Source organism: Xyrauchen texanus, chromosome 37, assembly GCF_025860055.1.
Source record: "Xyrauchen texanus isolate HMW12.3.18 chromosome 37, RBS_HiC_50CHRs, whole genome shotgun sequence".
NCBI classification, from domain to species: Eukaryota; Metazoa; Chordata; class Actinopteri; order Cypriniformes; family Catostomidae; genus Xyrauchen; species Xyrauchen texanus.
The window spans coordinates 5,458,169-5,482,111 of NC_068312.1; the positions used below are offsets into that span (position 1 = coordinate 5,458,169).

The 23,943-nt window shown below is 39.2% G+C and overlaps 1 protein-coding gene across 1 annotated transcript; it reads left to right on the forward strand.

The window, feature by feature from the left end:
* Positions 1–19,438: 19,438 nt before the first annotated feature.
* Positions 19,439–23,722, forward strand: her3 (hairy-related 3). Its single transcript, XM_052109331.1, has 5 exons — positions 19,439–19,489; positions 19,592–19,687; positions 19,823–19,904; positions 20,028–20,374; positions 23,684–23,722. The coding sequence occupies exons 1-5, from the start codon at positions 19,439–19,441 to the stop codon at positions 23,720–23,722; spliced, it is 615 nt and encodes a 204-aa protein (XP_051965291.1).
* Positions 23,723–23,943: the final 221 nt, after the last annotated feature.

Sequence of the window (23,943 nt, forward strand, 5' to 3'; positions counted from 1 at the left end):
CTTTAAACAATTTAAATACCAATAGCCATACTTTATGCTTTAATGGCTGGATATACTATTTATTTTTATTTTAACAGACACGTCTAATAATAATTATAATAATGAAATACATAAAATTGACAGTCTAAATGGATGATTAGATTAATTAGTAAGAAAATCAATTTATTTGTGTGGACTAGTTGGACAAGTTGGTAACAACAAAGTTATGGCATAATTGATGCAGACAACTGTATAAATTAATAATAGAAATTGAAGAAAAAAGTGATTAACTTGCATGAAAATCGTCCGAATATATTTGCTCATCATCTTATATTTACATTTATTCATTTGGCAGACGCTTTTATCCTCGTCTCCTCTTCCTCTCTGATACCAAATGCCCTCTCGCCAGCTCTACAAGTTGTGTTTCACCGCATATGCAGCATTACTGTCCCCGTTATCACTTTTGGGAGTAAAGAGCAGACCTCCGCTTTATTAGTCCCTAAACAGCATCTTCCAAAAGTCTCCTTATTTCCTGCGATAACACGGAATAATATTCAATTAATGTAAAAGCATTAATTGAATATTATTCCGTGTTATTAGGGACTAATAAAGCGGAGGTCTGCTCTTTACTTAGCAGGATCATACACAGGCCCTCCACTGTCTTCCCTAATCCTGGAAGCAATATCGAGAGGAATTTGTAAAATCGAAAAATTACAAATGCACACCTGGAAGCAGATTGTGTAAAAGATCGTTCTGCACAAAAATATTGTAAAAACAAGTTGTAAATATAAAGTTAATAAGGTCGAATATTTAATAAAAAAAAATACGATTTTTAGTGAGGTAAATTACAAATTGTAAAGTTATGCACAAATATAATACATTTGCAACGGCGAGCAGCACTATACGGTCACATTTCAGCACTGTCATATGGACAGCGATTCTCTAGCACTTTAAGCAAGTCCTCGCAGGTTCGTTAAGTGCAGTTTTGGGAAACGCATCTAAAAAATAACGAGCCTTCGTAAAATTGCTCGGAGAAACCGCAAAGCTAACGCTCTTAACCGCTAAGATCAATGTCATTGGGAAACCGGCCCTGGACAATTGCGGTGAGAAGAATGGCTGGGGTGATTGGCACTACACACAATATTAGGCCGGTGGTTTTAATGTTGTGGATGATCGGTGTATAGCAAACACTGAAATTGCGTTAGGATCAATTGATGGTTACACTAAACGAATAGAGAGACATTAATGAAAGTGTCCCTTTGCGCTGAAGGGCAGATGCATGGTTAAAAAAAAAAAACATCCTAGGCTGGGTTTCCCGATAAGGTTGCAGCTTAAGCTTTAGATCATCTTAAATTACATCGCTCGTTATTTTATGGAGTCACGCCTGTTTCACAAACCAGCACATATATCGCTGGTTATAAAGTAGAACTTAAGCGCTTCGTTATGGGAGCTGTTCAGTCCAAAGATGCTGATCACTTTGGCCAGTATGTCCAGGTGTTTGTTTTCTCAAAATGAAAATAAGGTGGAAATACAGACAAACATGGAAGTTGTTTGTAACCTTGTGGATGTGCCAAAATGTATTACCTAACTATTACAGAATTTCATTAAATAAATACATAATAATGGCTTTTGTATTTGGGATGAATATAGTGTCAAAATTATTCACAAATGCATAAACACTTATCCATCAATTCCATACATGTCATACATTCATCTTATATCCACATACAAATGCCTTTCAACTTGTGTCTGAGAAATTCAGAATTAAATGAATGTGCAGCAATTTGTACAAATAGAGACATATTTGTGAATACGAATTTTCCCTTTTGTATAAATGTAAAAAAATTTGTTTGTCTAACCATAGACGTTCCAAATTAAACACAAAATGGCCCTGTGAAGCATAAAAATATTTATGGATTGTTATGTATTTCAATTTTGGAGTTTGTGTTTCTATATAATGTTTTACATTTCTATTAATGTTGTATTTCTGCAGATCTGAAACTGACATTTTTGTGTAAATGGTACTTCTATCAGCTTTGTATTGCTGCTTAGACTTAAAACTTGCACAAATGCACACATTATATATATATATATATATACAGTGGGTACGTAAAGTATTCAGACCCCCTTAAATTTTTCACTCTTTGTTATATTGCAGCCATTTGCTAAAATCATTTAGGTTCATTTTTTTTCCTCATTATTGTACACACAGCACCCCATATTGACAGAAAAACACAGAATTGTTGACATTTTTGCACATTTATTAAAAAAGAAAAACTGAAAAATCACATGGTCCAAAGTATTCAGACCCTTTGTTCAGTATTTAGTAGAAGCACCCTTTTGATCTAATACAGCCATGAGTCTTTTAAGGAAAGAGGCAACAAGTTTTTCACATCTGGATTTGGGTATCCTCTGCCATTCCTCCTTGCAGATCCTCTCCAGTTCTGTCAGGTTGGATGGTAAACGTTGGTGGACAGCCATTTTCAGGTCTCTCCAGAGATGCTTGGGTTTAAGTCAGGGCTCTGGCTGGGCCATTCAAGAACAGTCACGGAGTTGTTGTGAAGCCACTCCTTCGTTATTTTAGCGGTGTGCTTAGGGTCATTGTCTTGTTGGAAGGTGAACCTTCGGCCCAGTCTGAGGTCCAGAGCACTCTGTCCAGGATATCCCTGTACTTGGCCGCATTCATCTTTCCCTCTATTGCAACCAGTCGTCCTGTCCCTGCAGCTGAAAAACACCCCCACAGCATGATGCTGCCACCACCATGCTTCACTGTTGAGACTGTATTGGACAGGTGATGAGCAGTGCCTGGTTTTCTCCACACATACCGCTTAGAATTAAGGCCAAAAAGTTCTATCTTGGTCTCATCAGACCAGAGAATCTTATTTATCACCATCTTGGAGTCCTTCAGGTGTTTTTTAGCAAACTCCATGCAGGCTTTCATGTGTCTTGCACTGAGGAGAGGCTTCCGTCGGGCCACTCTACCATAAAGCCCCGACTGGTGGATGGCTGCAGTGATGGTTGACTTACTACAACTTTCTCCCATCTCCCGACTGCATCTCTGGAGCTCAGCCACAGTGATCTTTGTGTTCTTCTTTACCTCTCTCACCAAGGCTCTTCTCCCCCGATAGCTCAGTTTGGCCGGACGGCCAGCTCTAGGAAGGGTTCTGGTCGTCCCAAACGTCTTCCATTTAAGGATTATGGAGGCCACTGTGCTCTTATGAACCTTAAGGGCAGCAGAAATTTTTTGTAACCTTGGCCAGATCTGTGCCTTGCCACAATTCTGTCTCTGAGCTCTTCAGGCAGTTCCTTTGACCTCATGATTCTCATTTGCTCTGACATGCACTGTGAGCTGTAAGGTCTTATATAGACAGGTGTGTGGCTTTCCTAATCAAGTCCAATCAGTATAATCAAACACAGCTGGACTCAATTGAAGGTGTGGAACCATCTCAAGGATGATCAGAAGAAATGGACAGCACCTGAGTTAAATATATGAGTGTCACAGCAAGGGTCTGAATACTTAGGACCATGTGATATTTCAGTTTTTCTTTTTTAATAAATGTGCAAAAATGTCAACAATTCTGTGTTTTTCTGTCAATATGGGGTGCTGTGTGTACAATAATGAGGAAAAAAATGAACTTACATGATTTTAGCAAATGGCTGCAATATAACAAAGAGTGAAAAATGTAAGGGGGTCTGAATACTTACCGTACCCACTGTATATACAGGTGAAACTCGAAAAATTAGAATATCGTGCAAAAGTTCAAAAAATTCAACTTAAAAGGTGAAACTAATATATTATATAGACTCATTACAAGCAAAGTAAGATATTTCAAGCCTTTATTTGATATAATTTTTATGATTATGGCTTACAGCTTATGAAAACCCCAAATTTAGAATCTCAGAAAATTAGAATATTACATGAAATCAATAAAAAAAAAGGATTTTAAATACAGAAATGTCGGCCCTCTGAAAAGTATAATCATGCATATGTACTCAGTACTTGGTTTGGGCCCCTTTTGCATTAATTACTGCCTCAATGCGGCGTGGCATGGATGCTATCAGCCTGTGGCACTGCTGAGGTGTTATGGAAGACCAAGATGCTTCAATAGCGGCCTTCAGCTCTTCTGCATTGTTTGGTCTCATGTCTCTCATCTTTCTCTTGGCAATGCCCCATAGATTCTCTATGGGGTTCAGGTCAGGCCAGTTTGCTGGCCAATCAAGCACAGTAATACCATGGTCATTGAACCAGGTTTTGGTACTTTTGGCAGTGTGGGCAGGTGCCACGTCCTGCTGGAAAGTGATGTCAGCATCTCCATAAAGCTTGTCTGCTGAAGGAAGCATGAAGTGCTCTAAAATGTCCCGGTAGATGGCTGCGTTGACTCTGGACTTAATAAAGCACAGTGGACCAACACCAGCCAATGACATGGCTCCCCAAACCAACACAGACTGTGGAAACTTCACACTGGACTTCAAGCATCTTGGATTGTGTGCCTCTCCATTCTTCCTCCAGACTCTGGGACCTTGGTTTCCAAATGAGATGCAAAATTTGCTCTCATCAGAAAAGAGGACTTTGGACCACTGAGCAACAGACCAGTTCTTTTTTTCTTTAGCCCAGGTAAGACGCTTCTGACGTTGTTTGTTGTTCAGGAGCGGCTTGACAAGAGGGATACGACATTTGAAGTCTCAGTCCACTCCTTGTGAGGCTCCCCCACACATTTGAATGGCCTTTTCCTTACAATCCTCTCCAGGCTACGGTCATCCCTGCTGCTTGTGCACCTTTTTCTTCCACACTTTTCCCTTCCACTTAACTTTCTATTAATGTGCTTTGATACAGCACTTTGAGAACATCCAACTTCTTTTGCAATTACCTTTTGAGGCTTTCCCTCCTTGTGGAGGGTCTTCCCCATGATTGTGAATTCAACTGAACCAGACTGAGAGACCATTTAAAGGCTCAGGACCCTTTGCAGGTGTTTAGCTGATTAGAGTGTGACACTTTGAGCCTACAATACTGAACCTTTTCACAATATTCTAATTTTCTGAGATTCTGAATTTGGGGTTTTCATAAGCTGTAAGCCATAATCATCAAAATTATATCAAATAAAGGCTTGAAATATCTTACTTTGCTTGTAATGAGTCTATATAATATATTAGTTTCACCTTTTAAGTTGAATTACTGAAATTAATGAACTTTTGCACGATATTCTAATTTTTTGAGTTTCACCTGTATATTTATTTTTCTTCTTTTGCTTGATTATAGTTTTTTTAGGGGAGGTTTTGTCACGGTTTTTAAATCCTATGTCTCTTCCTTGTCTCGTGCTTTGTTTATTACGTGTGTGTGTGCGTGAATGTGTGGGCGTGACGACTCGGTACGTGATCAGCGATCAGCAATCAGCTGCAATCACTCCTCTTCACCAGCTGTAACTCATTCCATTTCCCCTTTAAATACTCACCACTTTCTCATCTCCTTTGTCAGATCGTTTGTTTGTGATGTCCAGTGTTGTTGATCCCTCTGAGTTCCAGTCCAGTTCCTTCGTTGTCCCTGTTTCGTGTTCAGTTGGCTGCTATCTGGATTCGTCGTGTTTGTTCAGCACTCCTCATCAGTTCTCTCACCTCATTCATCTGACCATTGGAGCCCCTGCGTCACTAGACCTTCACCCTGGACTTTTTCCTAATTTTCACATTTACTGTTAATAAACAGAGTGTCACTTGCAACTTGCTTCCTAGCTTCATTCGTGACAGAACGATCTGACCACAAGATGGAAGCAGCGAGTAACAGTTCAGAGAGTCTGGAGGAATTTGTGAACAACAGCAGACTTCGTATGGAGAACCAAGAGAAGAATCTCAATGACACAGCTCGCGCTGTTCAGGCTTTAGTGGCACAGGTGTCCGGACTCACCCAGCAAATCCAACTTCTGCGAGCTCCCACTGCGCAGCCCGCACTGCCGATTCCTCAACCACCACCAGCGGTCCCCTCCCAGTCGGAGCCCCGCCTACCGGTTCCAGAGTCATATTCAGGTGAACCCTGTTTTTGTCGAGCTTTTCTAACATGATGCTCAATGCATTTTTCTCTCCAGCCCAGAACATTCTGAGATGAGAGAACCAAGGTCGCCTTTGTCCTGACGCTACTTACTGGGAGAGCTATGGGGAACGGCGGTGTGGGAGAACCAGGACGAATGCTGCGCCTCGTTCCAAGCGCTCTCCGTGGAGATGAAGCGGGTTTTTGACCGTGCTGTTTCCGGTAGAGAAGCAGCCAGAGTGCTGGCCGACTTGCATCAGGGAGAGAGATCCGTATCGGACTTTTCTATCGAGTTCCGGACCCTAGTGGCGGAGAGTCAATGGAACGAGGAGGCGCAGTGGGACATGTTCCTGCATGGGCTGGCTGACCGCGTCCAAAAGGAGATATACGCCATGGATCTTCCCACCAAGCTCAACGATTTGATCGCCTTGGCATTAAGAATGGACGCAAGGCTGTCCAGAGTGGAACGGCGAGTACAGACCAACCGTCCTTTGGGAGGATTTGGAGGCCAACGTTCTGGAGGCGGGGACGCGTTCAGCCCCGTCTGTGATCCCAAGCCCATGCAGGTGCTCCCGGGAGGAGAAGGAAAGGCGGAGATCCCAGGGCCTTTGCATGTACTGTGGAGGAGCTGGACATTTCACCTACAACTGTCCTTTAAAAGGACCTGCCCGATAGTATGTATGAGGCTACTATCGGGTGGGATCTCCGCCGAGAAGACCTCATCCACATCTACTCTCCTTACGGTAAGACTCCAATGGTCAAACCACCGTCACGACTGTCGAGCACTTCTGGATTCTGGGGCCGAAGGTAATTTCATGGACTACACTTTTGCACGCAACCACCAAGTTCCCCTCAGGTCTCTCACTCATCAGATTGCTGTACACGCCCTCAATGGCCAGGAACTTCCCACCATTTCACTAGCCACTGAAGACATCACTCTCGTCACGTCAGGCAAGCACACCGAATCAATCTCCTTTTACATACTGGACACTCCTCTTGAGCCCATCGTCCTTGGTCATCCCTGGCTCACCCGTCACAACCCTAAAGTGGACTGGCAGTTGAAGTCTGTGTCGGCGTGGAGCACTCAATGTCATAAGTCTTGTCTTGTGTCTGCCTGTCCGTCTGTTTCTGTCCCTGTGTTTCAGGAGGAGACTGTGGATTTATCTAACATGCCCGCGGAGTACCTGGACCTGAAGGAGGTGTTCAGTAAGTCTCGGGCGGCTTCTCTCCCTCCACATCGTCCCTATGACTGTGCCATAGAGTTATTGCCAGGTACGTCTCCGTCTAAGGGCAAGTTATATTCACTCTCGGTTCCAGAGAGGGAGGCTATGGAGAAATATATTTATGATGCTCTAGCTACAGGGTTCATCCGCCCTTCCTCTTCTCCATCGGGGGCGGGATTTTTTTTTGTGGGGAAGAAAGATGGATCTCTGCGACCTTGTGTTGATTACCGGGAGCTGAACAACATCACGGTAAAGAATACTTATCCTTTGCCGTTGATGTCTTCGGCTTTCGAGAGGTTGCAGGGAGCATCTATCTTCACGAAATTGGATTTACGCAATGCTTATCATTTGGTCCGCATCAGGGAGGGGGATGAATGGAAGACCGCTTTTAACACCCCCAGGGGGCACTTTGAATACTTGGTCATGCCGTTCGGCCTGTCCAACTCCCCAGCGGTCTTCCAGGCACTCGTTAATGACGTGCTGTGAGACATGGTCGATTAGTTCATATATGTCTACCTTGATGACATTGATTTTTTCTCCTTCTCTCCAGGAACACGTGCAGCACGTCCGACAAGTGCTTCAGAGGTTGCTAGAGAATGGGCTTTTTGTCAAGGCGGAGAAATGCGCTTTTCATGCACAGTCGGTTCCTTTCCTATGGTACATTGTGTCGGTTGAGGGAATGCGCATGGATCCTGAGAAGATTAAGGCTGTGGTGAATTGGCCAAGCCCAGAGTCCCGTAAGGCCCTATTGAGATTTCTGGGGTTCGCCAATTTCTACCGGCGTTTCATTCGCAATTTCAGTCAACTAGCCGCGCCTCTGACCACCTTGACCTCTCCCAGAACAACGTTCAGGTGGTCAGACGCAGCTGAGGCTGCGTTTGCCAAACTAAAAGGCTGCTTCGTTTCAGCCCCCATTCTGATAACCCCTGATCTGTCACGTCAGTTCATGGTGGAGGTCGATGCGTCAGAGGTGGGGGTAGGCGCAGTGTTATCCCAGCGTTCTCCTTCAGACAACAAGATACATCCTTGCGCGTTTTTTTCTCATCGCTTGTCCTCGGCCGAATGTAATTATGACATTGGTAACAGAGAGTTGTTGGCAGTCAATTTAGCATTGGAGGAATGGCGCCACTGGTTGGAGGGTTCGGGGGTACTTTTTATCGTCTGGACCGATCACAAGAACTTGGAATACATTCGCACAGCTAAAAGATTGAACTCCAGGCAGGCTCGGTGGGGTCTTTTTTTCGGTCGTTTTGATTTTACACTCTCGTACCGCCCGGGTTCCAAGAACATCAATCCCGATTCTTTATCACGTATTTTTGATCGCTCCGAACGCCCGTCCACTCCCGAGTGCATTTTACCAGAGACGCTATTCATCTCTACACTCACATGGGAGATCGAATCGAAGGTCAAGACGGCCTTAGAAGGGGTAACGCCCCCGGCTCGGTGCCCACCGAATCATTTGTTTGTGCCGGAGGGGTTACGGTCCAGCGTTATTCAGTGGGGACATTGTTCCAATGTGGCTTGTCATCCGGGAGTTAATCGAACTAAGTTTTTAGTCAAGCAACGATTCTGGTGGCCTCTGATGGCTCGTGACGTTCACAGCTTTGTTTTGGCTTGCTCAGTCTGTGCCACTGGTAAGAGTTCCAATCGACCCCCAGACGGGTTACTCCAACCGCTGCCGGTGCCGTCGAGACCCTGGTCCCATATCGCTCTAGATTTTATTACCACCCTCCCAAGGGCACACGGTAGTTTTAACCGTGGTGGACCGGTTCTCGAAGGTGGCATTCCCTTGCCCAAATTACCCTCAGCCAAGGAGACAGCGGTGATTGTCATTAACCACATCTTTCAGTTACATGGCCTCCCGACAGATGTGGTCTCTGACAGAGGACCCCAATTTGTGTCCAAATTTTGGCGAGAATTTTGTAAATTACTGGAAGCGACTGTCAGTCTGTCCTCAGGGTTTCATCCCCAGAGCAATGGTCAATCTGAGCGAGCCAACCAGGACTTGGAGAGAACGTTACGATGTTTGGTATCCAAGAATCCTTCCTCGTGGAGTCAGCAACTGTCTATGGTTGAGTACGCCCACAACACGTTACCAGTATCATCTACGGGCCTATCTCCGTTTGAGTGTAGTGTAGGTTACCAGCCACCAAGTTTTCCTAGTCTGGAATCCGAGGTCACGGTCCCCTCCGCTCACGCCTTCGTCCAGAGGTGTCACCGCACTTGGACTAAGGCCCGTGAGACTCTACTCCAAGTGGGGTCGCGCACCAAGGCCAAAGCCGATCGCCACCGGTCTAGGCCTCCCGTATACGTCGCTGGTCAAAAAGTGTGGCTTTCTACTAAGAACATTCCTCTCCGCTCCGTATCTAATAAACTTGTACCCAAATTCATTGGCCCGTTCACTGTCACCAAGATTGTTAGTCCGGTGGCAGTCCGCCTCAACCTTCCTCCGGTGTACAGGAGAATTCACCCCGTCTTTCATGTATCCAAAATAATACCTGTTTTTTATTCCCGCATTAATCCGCCGGTTCCGGTTCCCCCCCCCCCCCCCGTAAGGGGAACCTACTTATTCGGTCAATCGTATTCTGGACTCAAGGCAGAGGGGACGCGGATTTCAGTACCTGGAAGACTGGGAAGGTTACGGTCTGGAGGAGAGAAGTTGGGTACCGGCCAGAGACATTCTGGATCACTCCCTTATCGATAACTACAATCGGCAGGTAAGGGAGCCTGGGAACGCCAGGAGGTGTTCCTGGGGGGTACTGTCACGGTTTTTAAATCCTATGTCTCTTCCTTGTCTCGTGCTTTGTTTATTACGTGTGTGTGTGCGTGGATATGTGGGCGTGACGACTCGGTACGTGATCAGCGATCAGCAATCAGCTGCAATCACTCCTCTTCACCAGCTGTAACTCGTTCCATTTCCCTTTAAATACTCACCACTTTCTCATCTCCTTTGTCAGATCGTTTGTTTGTGATGTCCAGTGTTGTTGATCCCTCTGAGTTCCAGTCCAGTTCCTTCGTTGTCCCTGTTTCGTGTTCAGTTGGCTGCTATCTGGATTCGTCGTGTTTGTTCAGCACTCCTCATCACTTCTCTCACCTCATTCATCTGACCATTGGAGCCCCTGCGTCACCAGACCTTCACCCTGGACTTTTTCCTAATTTTCACATTTACTGTTAATAAACAGAATGTCACTTGCAACTTGCTTCCTAGCTTCATTCGTGACAGGTATCTTATAAGCCAGATGCAAACATCTCCTGCACAATGTTATAATTTTTTTGGTTTTGGTTATTTTTCTTTTGTCTTTTGTTGTGTTGTGCAAATACAATAAAATATATATACAGATATATATATATATATTATTAAATTAATGTGTACCTATTTCTACAAATAGAGACACATTTGTGAATATAAATGTTCCCTTTACTCCAAATAAGTTTGTGGATGCAACCAGATGAAAATGTTCCAAATGAAACACAAAATGTTCTTGTGAAGCATTGAATGTGCATTTGTGGATTAATGTGACCTCCTTTCAAGGGAATTCAGAGGATGCATGAGGTTTATCCTTTGTGGGCACTCACAACCCACAATTCTTTGCTTCAACGGAAATGTTTAAAACAATAACGCCAATTTGCCTCTAAATATGATGTTCAAACGCAAGGAATGTTAATTCCCAAGTTGAAGTACTTCAGTAGATGGGTGCAGAGTATATATAATTCAAATAAAGTATTAGACTAAAACTACACTTGTAAAATCTATTTTCTTTTCTCTTTACATCATTATAACCCTCCTAAATTTTACTTCATACATTTCCTTCTCACTCAAAGTGATTGCGCTTGTTATAGAGTGGTGTTCTGTCATAGCAACCATGTTACGTTCAGTTTCCGTTTGTCCTACAAGGCTTGTTTAAAGGAGGACACTCGGTATACTGCAGTCTTAAAAGGACACGACCTCCGAAGGACGTATCCTTCCAAACAAGACAGACAATTTTTTTGTGTTACAGAAGCTTTCTAGCTAATGAAAATCCAACACCTGGCCAACCTTAGTTCCAGGTCAGCATTAGAATCTGCTACTTCAATCTTAACTAAGTTTCTAGACTGAAATTCCTGTTTACACAATGGGAAATATCGGTTTGTGTAGTCAAAGCATGAGTACAATTCTTAATGTTGTAGGATCCAATAGGGCTGTCCAGAATGGTGATACATATTGCGCCAAAATTTGTGGCCTCACTTTATTGGATGAGAGCCCTGTTTATGACGTGTGTGTATACACTGTGTGTACAACCTCAACAGCGGTTAATTAATTACCATTGACACCTTCAAGCTTTCCTACCCACTGTTCTCCCGCAACCATGGAGAAGCAATCGCAATTACATCAGGAATGAATAAATAAGAAATTATAGTTACCAAAACGGTTTCCAGTATCTAATGGAAGACATAATCCAAAAAAATCTGTGATAGAGGGCTTTGCTTCAGAATCAAATCAAATGCTTATATTCATATAGAAAAACCTTTTTGTACATGTATTTAAAAGTGATGCAGAGTAGATAAAACAGATCAAATAAGGACAATAAAAGTTTCAACATCAAAATTTGTATATTCCATATCGTACATATTATTATTGACCTAAACTTTTTATAATATGACCATATACATTGTTGCTTATATCACTCACATGTTTTTTTTTTCAGGATTTTTTTTTTAATATTTTGATATCTTACTGTTACTGTGATATAGAATTTTGGTCATATCACCCACCCCTACCCTATCACCTGGCATGTTGCATCCTGTCTCACAGTCAGAAGCTGTTATTTCTTGGTCTCATATAACAGTAAGAGTATCCAAACCTTACTGCATTGTTTTTTTTTATTCACATGCTTTTTATTGAGAGAAATAAAAAGCATTAATTCAGAAGAACAGCAGCACAGCTAGAAGTGCCTTTACAAAACATGAATCATGACAACAGACATACAAGAAATACCTTTATATTAAGGTTTGTACAAGATCTGCTGTTTTAAGAATTGGTTTCCACGATATGTAAATGTGAATATGAATTCTATGAAATACTATTTCAGATTCAGACAACGATCATCGTCTCATTTCTATCTTTTCAGATTTTTCCTTGTGCTTTGCACATCATCTTCAAGCACTGACTCGCCTGCTCCCAAACTCAGTGGTTCTAGCTCCAATACAGGATACATTTTATGATGTATAATATGCTCCTTTATTGTTCTCTGATGTGAAATCAGACTTAAGTAATATTTCCAATAATTCAAATGAAAGCGCAATAAACATTTACCTAAATAATTAAGATTGCCTTCTTTTGGCTGCACTTATAATTGTTCACCCAAAAATGAAAATTGTAATAATTTGCTCACCCTCATGTTGTTTCAAACCCATATGATCTATTTTTAAACATTTTTATTCTTATTCTTTGTCAGGTCAAATAAAATGAAATCTTTTTTTTTTCTGTTTAGATTGAAACAATGTCCTTAAACTACATTTTATATACTCACACAAACAATGGAACTTTACCCTTCCTCATTGCTACTGCATGGTGTAGTGTCAGCTGTCTAGGACTGGTACCTGTAGTCAAGGCTGGACTGGGAAGAGAAATCAGCCTGGGACTTTACATAGCAACTGGCCCAAAAGTTGAAAAGGGGGTTGGGGGGGGGGGGGTGCATTCACTGTCCTTTTCTGCATATCGCGGTACCATTTTGTGGTCCATTCTGCATAACGCGGTGGCTCATTTTAGCCATTCGGCCCATTTTGCAGCCAACCCACATGTCTGCTTCATACTCCTGATGGCCAGTCCGCCCCTGATCGGCCCCAAAGTGTGTTGGCCCACCGGGAAAATGCCCGGTATGCCAGATTACCAGTCCAGCCCTGCCTGTAGTCAGGGCAAGATTATACTAGACAAATTAAAATAATTAGTATGTAAAAAAAACTAGATAATTCCTGTATAAAATATATAAGAAATAACAGCTTCTGACTGTGAGACAGGATACAACAGTCTCAGGTGTTTGGGTAGGGGTAGGCGATATGACAAAAATTCTATATCACTGTAACGGTCTACAGCCCTAGAACAAAATTAAGAGACCACTGCAAAATGATCAGTTTCTCTGGACTATTGATAGACTCTATGTGTTTGAGTAAAATAATTGTTTTTGTATTAATACTGTTTTAAATTCTCAACATACAGCTACATACAAGGTTATCCTGGAAGAAAACTTGCTTCCTTCTGCTCTGACAATGTTCCCCATCTCTGAAGTTTGTTTTTTCCATCAGATCAATGCTCCATGCCACACACACAGCTGTGTAAACACAGCTAAAAAAAGATCTTAAATTTTAAATAAATAAAACAGAATAGCAGGGCCGCGTGATATGAGTGACCTTGAGTAACGTATAACGTGCGAGAAAGGGCAGCTGGTAGACTTTCTGGTGCCCTCCTAGGGTATGATGGTGCCCCCCTAGGGAGTTGGTGCCCTAGACAGACTGTGTAGTCTGCTTATAGGGAGTAGCGGTACTGCAGAATAGACACAAAAACGTGTCAATGAATGCACGCGTGTTCCTTGATCCACAAATGCACGTTCAATGCTTCACAAGGCCGTTTTGTGTTGAATTTGGAACATCTTCCTTTGGTTAGACACGATTTGTGATATATTTATACAAAATGGAACATCTGTATTCACAAATATATCTCTATTTGTACAAATTGCAGAACATTCATTACATTTGGAATTTCACAGGTATAAGTTGAAAAGCATTTGTGAGTGGATAGTAAGATGCATGTATGACATTTATCGAATTGATGGATAAGTATTTATGCATTTGCTAATAATGATACTATATTCATCCCATAATACCAATGTTATACTGTATTACGTGTCTTGTCAATTAAGACCTATCACATTGCATGCGCAGACTGCGGAGGCTGGCTATTGATTTCTTAGCGATTTTTTCAACACTTTTTTTATCCTCTCTGAAATAATTTACAATGGCTGTCCAATGATCAACGTGTAGTTATACAATTTATTAAATGTCCCATTGTCTTTCATAAACGGTGAAAGATGACTGAAAGTTATGTTTAAGTTGCATTTAATGGACTCAAGAGCGGTTCAAAGCTCTCATTAATTTAAGAACGTTTTTAACGAACTACTCAGATAATTATGCTTTTGATAAACGCACCTTAGAGGTTAATTACTACTTAAGTGATGTTAACGTTCTACTTAGTGCTTCGGGAAACCCAGCCCTATTCAAAAACTCATTCTCTTTTTTTGTATCAGGATATTGAGACCCCTAAACGAAACAAAACAATCATTGATGGAATCCGAAAATCAGTGGTGGAATTAACTAATAACAAAAGCACATTTTTAAGTTGATTAAAAATTATATTTGTAACAAATGAAAAATTAAGTGACTAAAATATAGTCTACCTTTTCTTTTGTGTCCGAATGACGAATTTGGAAAATATTAATCAGGAGTGTAGCCTAGATTTTTAACGCTGTATATATTTTCACTATAAAGGAATGTTCAGAGTTCAAAACAAGTCAAGATCGATCGACAGCATTTGTGGCATAATGTCGATTACCACAAAACATTATTTCGACTCGTTCCTACTTTTCTTTAAAAAAAAAAAAAAAAAAAAACAATTTAGGTTGCTGTTAACATGATTTTAGTGTGATAAAACCACTTAATAATCTTTTCTGTGTAAAGTTATAGCCAATTTTACAACTTCATTTCCATGACGATGTAAGACAACAAACCCTAAAACGTCCGAAAAATTACCATTTAAACAACTTTACAGCTCAAGTAGACTAATACACAAGTTTTAACAGAAAAAATAATGTAAGTGATTTTTAACTATAAGCTTTGTAAAACCTAAAAAATAGCCATTCCCCCCCCATTCACTTCGTAAGTGTCTCACAGTAATCGATTTTTGCTTCTTTTTTTTATATAAAAATATTTTATTTGAGTGGTAATCAGTATAATGCTACAAATGTTGTCAATTGATCTTAACTTGCATTGAACCCTGAACATTAATTTAAGCAGTGCCCATAAGTCGTTTAATATAAATGCGTTGCAAGTTCCATGGCAGATGCTTTGCAACTCAAAGAGCATCAATTGACAAGATTTGGTGCTTAACAATGAGAGGGGCCATTTGTCTTGTGTTTCTGACTGAAAGCCTTCACAAAGCTTCCATCCTTCACCGAGTTTTAAAGTTACTTTTCACTATTTCATTTCAGTCCCTAAGAATGCCCAAAGCAATGCTAATGTGCCCTTCTGTTTTTTTTTCTTCATTCAGTAACCTTAGTGCACACAGACAAACACAAACCATCAAGCGCCTAAGCCAAAGCAAAGACTCGTGACTTGCAGTCTAGTCTATAGAAATTCATGATCATGATATACAGTGTTTGATCAGACCAACGAAATAGTGTTGGCGCGTGGCCTTTTTGCGTTGTAACTGTTATTTTTTGGTAAAAAAAAAAAAAGAGTTAAGCTACAGTATTTATGTTTATATGGAATATCACATTTTATAACATAAAAACAACTGAGAGTTGGCTTTTTGCAATAGACTGTCGAACCCAATTGTTGCTATTTGATTTTGCCTTGCTCACAAATGACGATCAGAGGACACGTTGCAAGTGTTAGCTTACCTTTCATTTTAATAGCCTACTGAAGCCATCTTTCAGAGAAAAAAAATAATAATAATCGGGGGACAGAAGGTTTTGTCAATTATATGTTGTACATCTTACATTATTTCGGGTAGCCTATTTTGTGCATACAAATTTCAAAAAAATTAATGCAACATATTTGGTTGGTTGGTTACATCATAACGTTGTCATTTTGAGCCCAAGAACATCAGCTGATAATATTTTAATGTCATGTTTTTTGTATTTACATGTTAACAACGATTGGTAGCCATTTGGAAAAAGAAACGTTTATTGCGGTAATTGTATAATTGCTTCACTAATTGTTGTTAACAAGTCATAGAATACTTCAGTCACTCCAGGATCCTCTAACTAAGCGTGCATGATAAAAGGCAGTTAGGGTTAATCAGTTACAGATGGAGAAAAGTGAAAGCACTTCCAAGCTTTTGATAAACATTCGCCTAACCTTTATAGCAGGCTGTTATTATGCCAAACGCGGGCACAAGTTGTTCCCATCTCATTGTTTCATTGTTTCTGACAAGGACATTTCGTGGGGGAAAGGTTTGAAATGTCTTACAGTACATGTAACGTGGTAATAAAGTGATTCTTTCGTTTAAGCTTTGTGTGCATGTCTTTTTTCTCTCATATGTTTCTAAAAACTATAGATTTTGCACAATACCGTGACCAAATAAGTTTGCTTTGCTATCTGATGTTGATTCAAATTAACGGGTAAATATACAGTGATGTCTAAAGAAAGAAAGCCGGGCCATGATGCAACATGTTGCTTCGAGCGTAATACTGATGTGCAAATCAGCGTAGAATGAAGCACAAAGGAACCATCCTATAGGCACAGAGCTGCCTTTCTTGAATTTCATACTGATTTTTCGCCATTTTACGCTGTGAAAGAGAAACACTGCAGCATATTGCACCAATTTTTTGGTTATTACAAACAATTGAACCTCGGATACTAGTTAACAAACATGCATGTAGGCCTACATCTGTCTCTCATGAATGCTATAGCCGAACATCGTTAAGTAAAACTTGTATTTATTAAAACATTAAATGAACAGACTTTTTAAACGTTAAAATATGAAATAGGATGTTACATTAAAGCACACACAATATTTTCTGCTTGGTTCACGTAATTTCAGTTAACTCTACACTGTTTTGCACTAGTTTGTTCCTTCAATGCGTTATCCATCAATCCATGTGTTTAATCGAAGTTTCTTCGATATTGTTAAAAAAAAAAAAATCAACATTTACACAAAACAATTACTTAAGTAGGCTACATCTATTCTATAATGAACATGTTTTCAATTACTGGGTATATATTCTCGTTTATCACGTTTATATTTTTTAAATGTTGACACGAGTAGTTCAGAATTTCTTTTTTTTTGAATTATTATTTCTTAAAAATATGCATTTAAAAAATATTTCTTTAATGTAAAATTATTTTTTATTTTGAAAACTTTTGTCCACTAAATCAAGTCATGTGCTGTAAAACAACATGTAGCCATTTCTTTATCGTGGTGATGATAATAATAATAAAAATTTATAACAGAGAAGGCCCCTTTAGATTCTCAAGGCAAAGTTTAGTGCAATATTCTTCTCTCATACTAAAAAACATCGAATACTTTGAAAGAGAGACTTGAAAAGATCAGTCGTTTACATATATAAACTGTAGACTTTTCACTAGCCTCCATAGGCTCTTGACTGGGGCTTCTGGATGTGCATCCATCCTGGTATCACGTCATTTGTTCTCTCTGTATAAATACTGCTATTGAATGGCGAGGCCCTTCTCAAGTTGAAAAAAGCAAGTCTTAAAGCTATCAATGGGCATTCATTCACACTGTCGCGTGTCGTGTGTTTGAAGTCGTTCCCACTTTCTCTTGCTGCGCATGTGCAATCCATTTAAATTTCGATCGATTGACAAAGGAGAAAGAAATAAGAAAAATTGCCTCCATACTTGCCTTCAAATTTGACGAAAATCGAAATAAAGGAATAGCTTAAAAGATGGCAAGATGCCCAAATAAAAATCTAGCTCTACATTTTTAAATAAATGCTATGCGAAATTTATTAGCCAAAAATCTCATTGTTTAAAAACTGTTTTCACGTAATCATAGGGTTTGTGTAACGATGAGTTTTTTTCTCTTCATGGTGACTTCAACACTCTCACGGCAAAATCGTAAAGTTTCGTACGACTTTTCTATATTGGGCTGATTCCTATGATATCCTACACTGGACTCATGGATATCCTATGAATTTGTACAACTTTCACCACAGTCAATGATGTCGCTGGACATCGTTTCCATCTAATATGCGACAATTACATACTTCTGTCACACACAACAGCTTCCTATCATGTACACTCTACCGATCAGTTAGGTTTAAATCACGATATAGCCAACGAAAATATGTACGAATTTTCATGATCGGTTTGGCTGTTATGTGGATATTATACTATAGAAACTTCACTGAAATAGTCTCTGATTCTATAAAACGAAAAGTGGGGGCACCGCGTGTGCGCTCTGTGGGATATTCCCAAGGACTTGGTCTATTGATGAGGAAGTGTGGAAAATCAGGCGGATAGGGCCCTAAGGACAGGAGGCGTTTCTCTGATTCTCCTCGCTTTGCTTTTTGAAGGGAACATCTGTGAGAATTCTGCTTCTCTTTAAGACTAGGCTATGTATGTTATCAAGCCTAAAAATTATAGAGCTTTGCTTGTTGAATTACCATCATGTTTTTTCTACAGATTACCAAAGAAACCCATGGCCAGCGGCCAGTTTTAGAAAAAGTCGCTTTGCAGAGTCTTGACATTTTAATTCAGTACGATTATCTTTCCTTATTGGCAGAAAATTGCCACCTTGTGAAGACACGGAAAAGATTTCCACGGTGCTGCCTGCCCCACCATGGCGTGAAACCTGAGTAGAAAGGGTTGAATGGACATAGCTAATTCCTTCACAGCTCGACTCATTATTAACATTTTTCATTTAAAGTTTTATACAAATCTCTGTACATTTCCACCGCACACGTTGACGTCTTTGGCCAGCGTACATTCGTTTCCATGCAAAGCAAGTAAGGTTTAAGCAATTCAGTAGGCATGCCTCATCGAAATAACATGATTAGCCTAATCGTTTGCCCAACAAAGAATCCTGTGCAGTTTCATATAAATCAAGCAGGTATAAGAGGTAAAGACTTGTTATACCATCTATCATCAGGCTAACGTGGCATTCTATTTCATAATAAATAATTGTAGTTACCTTTTGTTTACATACATTAATAATGAAATGGCTCATAAAACAGATGTTTTTTGTTTTATTGAAATTATTTTAGTTTGTGCACCTTTTTGAGGATCAAACTAAGACACAGCCAGGAAAGCAACTTCATGCTGATTGGCTGTCTAGCAGATGCTGAACGCTCTTTTTGTTGCGCACCAATGATCTGCGCAGTGCATTGAGATGTTAAGTGAGTCACTCTTTATAAAGCAGAATACAAGGGCGAATTCCTTCACTCTAACACAAGGCTTCTGATAATTCATCTTGGCATCTGAACACATCTACCATTTGTACAGGATAATGGAAGCACCGGACAGTGTGGTAACGAGGAAAACTCCATGTGCCAAAAAGGTGATTACGGTGTTGCATCATTTTAAACAAGCAGATTAGAACGTCTTTATTGGCGTGTATTTATTGTATTTGTGATTGAAGAAAACTATTTTGTCCATTCAGGTTTCCAAACCACTAATGGAGAGGAAAAGAAGGGCTCGTATCAATAAATGTTTGAATCAATTAAAAAGTCTCCTGGAAAGTGTCTACTCCAACAACGTTAGTAATTTCAATTGATTTCATGTGCAACAATTAGCTCTATTCTATTTATTCCTTAGTTTATATCTTAAATATCGATTTCAAAATGTAATTGATGAGTTTTTATTTACGTAGGTCTATTATTGTATTTTTCAGATCCGCAAACGAAAATTTGAAAAGGCCGACATTTTGGAGATGACGGTGAAACATCTGAGACATCTGCAAAACACCAAGAGAGGTTTGTGTGCTCACATCATAAAAAAAGAAAAGAAAAAAGTAATAACATATATGTAAAAATATTTAAGACGTGAATTGATGGAAAATAAATAGACCTACTAAATATTGATTTCTGTAAATACAGGAACCTCCACAAGGTGTGACTCTACTGAATATCAAGCTGGATACAGAAGTTGTCTTGCCGGTGTAAGCCATTATCTTTTTACGTCGGACATACACAATGATTCCCTCTCCATCATGCTAGCACACCCTACAAGCGGTCTTTCCCGCGCCACAGTTCCTGATTTCAGCACCGCGGAGAGTGACACCGCAAGGATCACTGCACCTAGGACATTATGTAAATCACTTGAACCTTCTCTTAAAAGAGACGCTCCTTATGTCAACTTGCAGCAAAATGCGGACAGATATCATCACTCTATGCCGAAGAGGATTGAAATTTGTGATATGGACAGAATATCCTTCGACGCACAGGTTGGAACTCCCGGATCCAAGAGGCTCATAACCAGACACCCCAGTCTTCAAAATGCAAATGTTGATCAGAGCTATATTTTTTCTAGGGCCTCGCAACATAATTATTGGCGGCCTTGGTAAAATATCAGCATTTTAAAATATCATGTTTTAAGGCATAGATTTTAGACGTAGGCCTAGCTGTAATTTCTCCTTCTCATGTACTGTAAATTTAGATCATATTTTTGTATGGTTGTGTGACAAATGTTAATTTTAATAATAAAAGAAAATTTGAATTGATTTTGTCCCTTTGTGAACATAATGCATATTCACAATCCCCCACCAAATGCTTATTGTATGACTGTCTACTGCATGCTTCCTTAAATCATTGTTGCCCATGTAACAAGTAGCTGGAGACATAAAACTAACGTTAGCCTCAGACAACAGAGTCTCATGACCAAATATGCTGAGGACACTCTGCACCACTAAAATGCCACCCTTGGTCCGTGTATTAAATGTCACTCTAGTTCCTCGGACATTAATAAATCCATTCTGCACAACCTAAGCGGATTTTCACAATTCTTCCCCACAACAAACTGGCACACAATTTAAAGGATATGGTACATATGGTTAAGTGGGACACTCTAGGAAAGGCACTTTAACAATGATCCAAATGCCATAACCTGACATATGGAAAGTTTAAAGTGTCTCTTTAGTCAAAAGCAAAGATTAAGAAATACTAAATTCTGGGAAGACGAAACTTTGAAAAGCCTCTTTTGACCAAATCACAGATATGTTTTTTCAGGCAATAATGGTAAAGTAGGACATTTTTATTGTCAAAGTGGGACACTTCATTGTATGTGTTTATTTTGTTTGCAACATAGACTTAAATGAAGACTGAAATATCCACTTATTATATCATTTTTAACTTACATGAACTTAAATTAGGCCTAACCAATTTAAGTTAATATTTCTCCTTAAAATATTCATCAAGACATTCATGGTGAGACTGGTTGTGCTTGTAGGGGGGGTAACTGTTAAATGTCCCCTTAAATGTTACACAAATAATACATAATTTGCTGTTTTAATATTTGCGGACATGCATTGTTTTTAAAGACAACAAAAGATTCACCAAATTTGAGTAAAAATGTAAACATTTAAATGTGAAAATATATAAACAAACAGGCTAATGACAAATGTTTCAGTTAGTCAATACAACATAACATTGTGGTTTTACTCACAAACTTTAACCATGCTGTTGTTTGAATGACTAATGCAGTAAGATTCTTGGTTAAAATGAAACATCCCATACATCAAGCTTTTATAATTTAAGCTAAGCATTAATCAGCATGTACGGTTCTTGTAAATGGTCACCATTTCATTTAAGTTTAAAAAAAAGAATTGGGAATCACATTTTTTAATTCAATAGTTAATTTTAAATAGTACAGTTGCATGCATCGCAATTATAAGTGACCTATAAGATGGCTTTTAATATGTATATTTAATCATTATTATGTATGTCAGTGTCTATGCGCATTCCTTAATAAGCGCGCTTGGTAAGCGACTAAGCGTCTCATATAAGAGAATGCTGTTATAATATTAAGCTCAATTCTCCGTTATTGAGCACATGTGTGCCTCTCCCTTGTGATTGGTGAGTGTTAAGTATTTGATTGATCAATGGTGTTCATAAGAGAACATTGTGTTTTATCTTCCCTGTAAACCATGAAGGTAAATCATTTATTTGGGCTTTAATAGGGTGGTTTATAAAGGGTTCCAATTTACGTTTGAAGTGTATTCAAAGTAAATTTGCTATTGCAGGTGTGGTGTGCCCCTGTATAGCTGCTGTGCTGTTTCTTCATACATGTTTCTTTACATCTGTACCTGCGTGTTGTTTAATCAGAGTCGCTTTATTTTTTATTTTGCAAAAATGTTGCACTAGATTTGTCTTGTTTCTGCATCGTACATGGCAAAACATTAAATAAAAGATGGTGGAAAAATATCTCATTATAATAACATACGTGTTGACGCGAATATAAGGCTGAAACTTTTACCTTATCTCCAGAAGTCGTTGGCTTGTTCGGTTGACATTTGGTGTCTCCTACCGGTCCTCTCTGGCGCCGACCATTTTACGATGACATAATTAGCACAATTAGGTTAAATAATATATGACTATTTCATACAGGCATAAACTTTGAACTCATATGGCCAGTACTTGCTGTAGCTGGCGAATTATGCCTAAAAATACTCCTACAGGCTTTCAAAGACAAACGCTTGTAAGGGACCATCTGAAAATTCCACCCATAGCATTAAAACGTCGGAGGTGTCCAAGTACTCATTAATTAATTCGATTAAAGTGTAGCCTAAGTTATACATACAATTTACAATCTTTAGAATGTGTAAATATGTTTTTAATAACACTGTTTAAGACCGAACATGCAAGGCAGTTGAATTGAACACTTGGACACCAGTTATGTTTTAGCACAGTGTGTGGACTTTTCAGATGATCTCTTATGAACCATAAGGGAATATTTAATAAATATTGAACTTAAAATAAACTTTACGAAACATTTTTATATTGCATTGATGTTTTGTTTAAACATAATATGTTTGGTCTATGTATTATTATGTGGGGGTGGAAACTTACCATTCTACCACTCCAATTTAGGGGGACCACTAATAATTATCTTATAAATTATCACATTAATTTTGAGACAAAATAATTATTTGTCATTTTCAATTTTGTTCAAGTTGACTATATGTAAATATATCAAAATAAATCAAATAAAAACAAACAAACAAAAAACGAAAATCAATAACTGTCCGATAATTTAAAGTATAGAATTTGTGGTATAAAAAAGACCCCCTGTTGCAGGGGATAAATGTCCCTTTTAAACACATTGTTTTTCTGGTTGGGGAAATAGATTTGTTATGTATTTGTGATGAAGAATGTTCAAAGTGGGCTCACACTGACATCTGATTATACTTGAGATGTTATAAAATGTCAAATGTGATTATCTTAATTTGTTACTCAAAAATAATATTTTCTGCATGTTGCTGTCTTAAAAGTATTTGCATAAGTTGACAAATTGTGCCTATTGCTATTGCCCAGGTATCTACACTATATCAGTTTAACCCCTCTGGAGGCCTTTTAGCCTACCCCAAGGGACCTTCCCACCTTTTAAAAACTTTCTGTCGTTATTTCTTTCCAAACAAATTATGTTGCTCCATCAATATTCAATTCAATTAAAATGATTATTACACAATTTCTAAGGTGTGCATTAAGCCCATTTGAACCCTATATAACTATCATTTGTTCTATGTGCATCTGATCAGTTTCCAACTATCAGCAAACAACTGTTGGCTAAAACGTAACTGTAGAGTCCATTAAAATTACCCATATTGAGAGTCACAGCATTAAATGCATTTAGCTCCTCGAAACCATGCATATATATATATATATATATATATATATATATATATATATATATATATATATATATATATATATATATATATATATATTTAAATTCAGAAATGGTTAATAACTTATAGCACATCAACAAGATAATCTCCATGCTTGGCTCACTATTTTT

What these genes read in the sequence shown, in the direction of transcription:
- her3 (XM_052109331.1), top strand. Translation starts at nt 19,439, where the DNA reads ATGGAAGCACCGGACAGTGTGGTAACGAGGAAAACTCCATGTGCCAAA. An exon ending in AAAGTGTCTACTCCAACAAC is followed by an intron (nt 19,688 to 19,822) that starts GTTAGTAATTTC and finishes TGTATTTTTCAG; the next exon opens with ATCCGCAAACGAAAATTTGA. An exon ending in GAATATCCTTCGACGCACAG is followed by an intron (nt 20,375 to 23,683) that starts GTTGGAACTCCC and finishes GCATCTGATCAG; the next exon opens with TTTCCAACTATCAGCAAACA.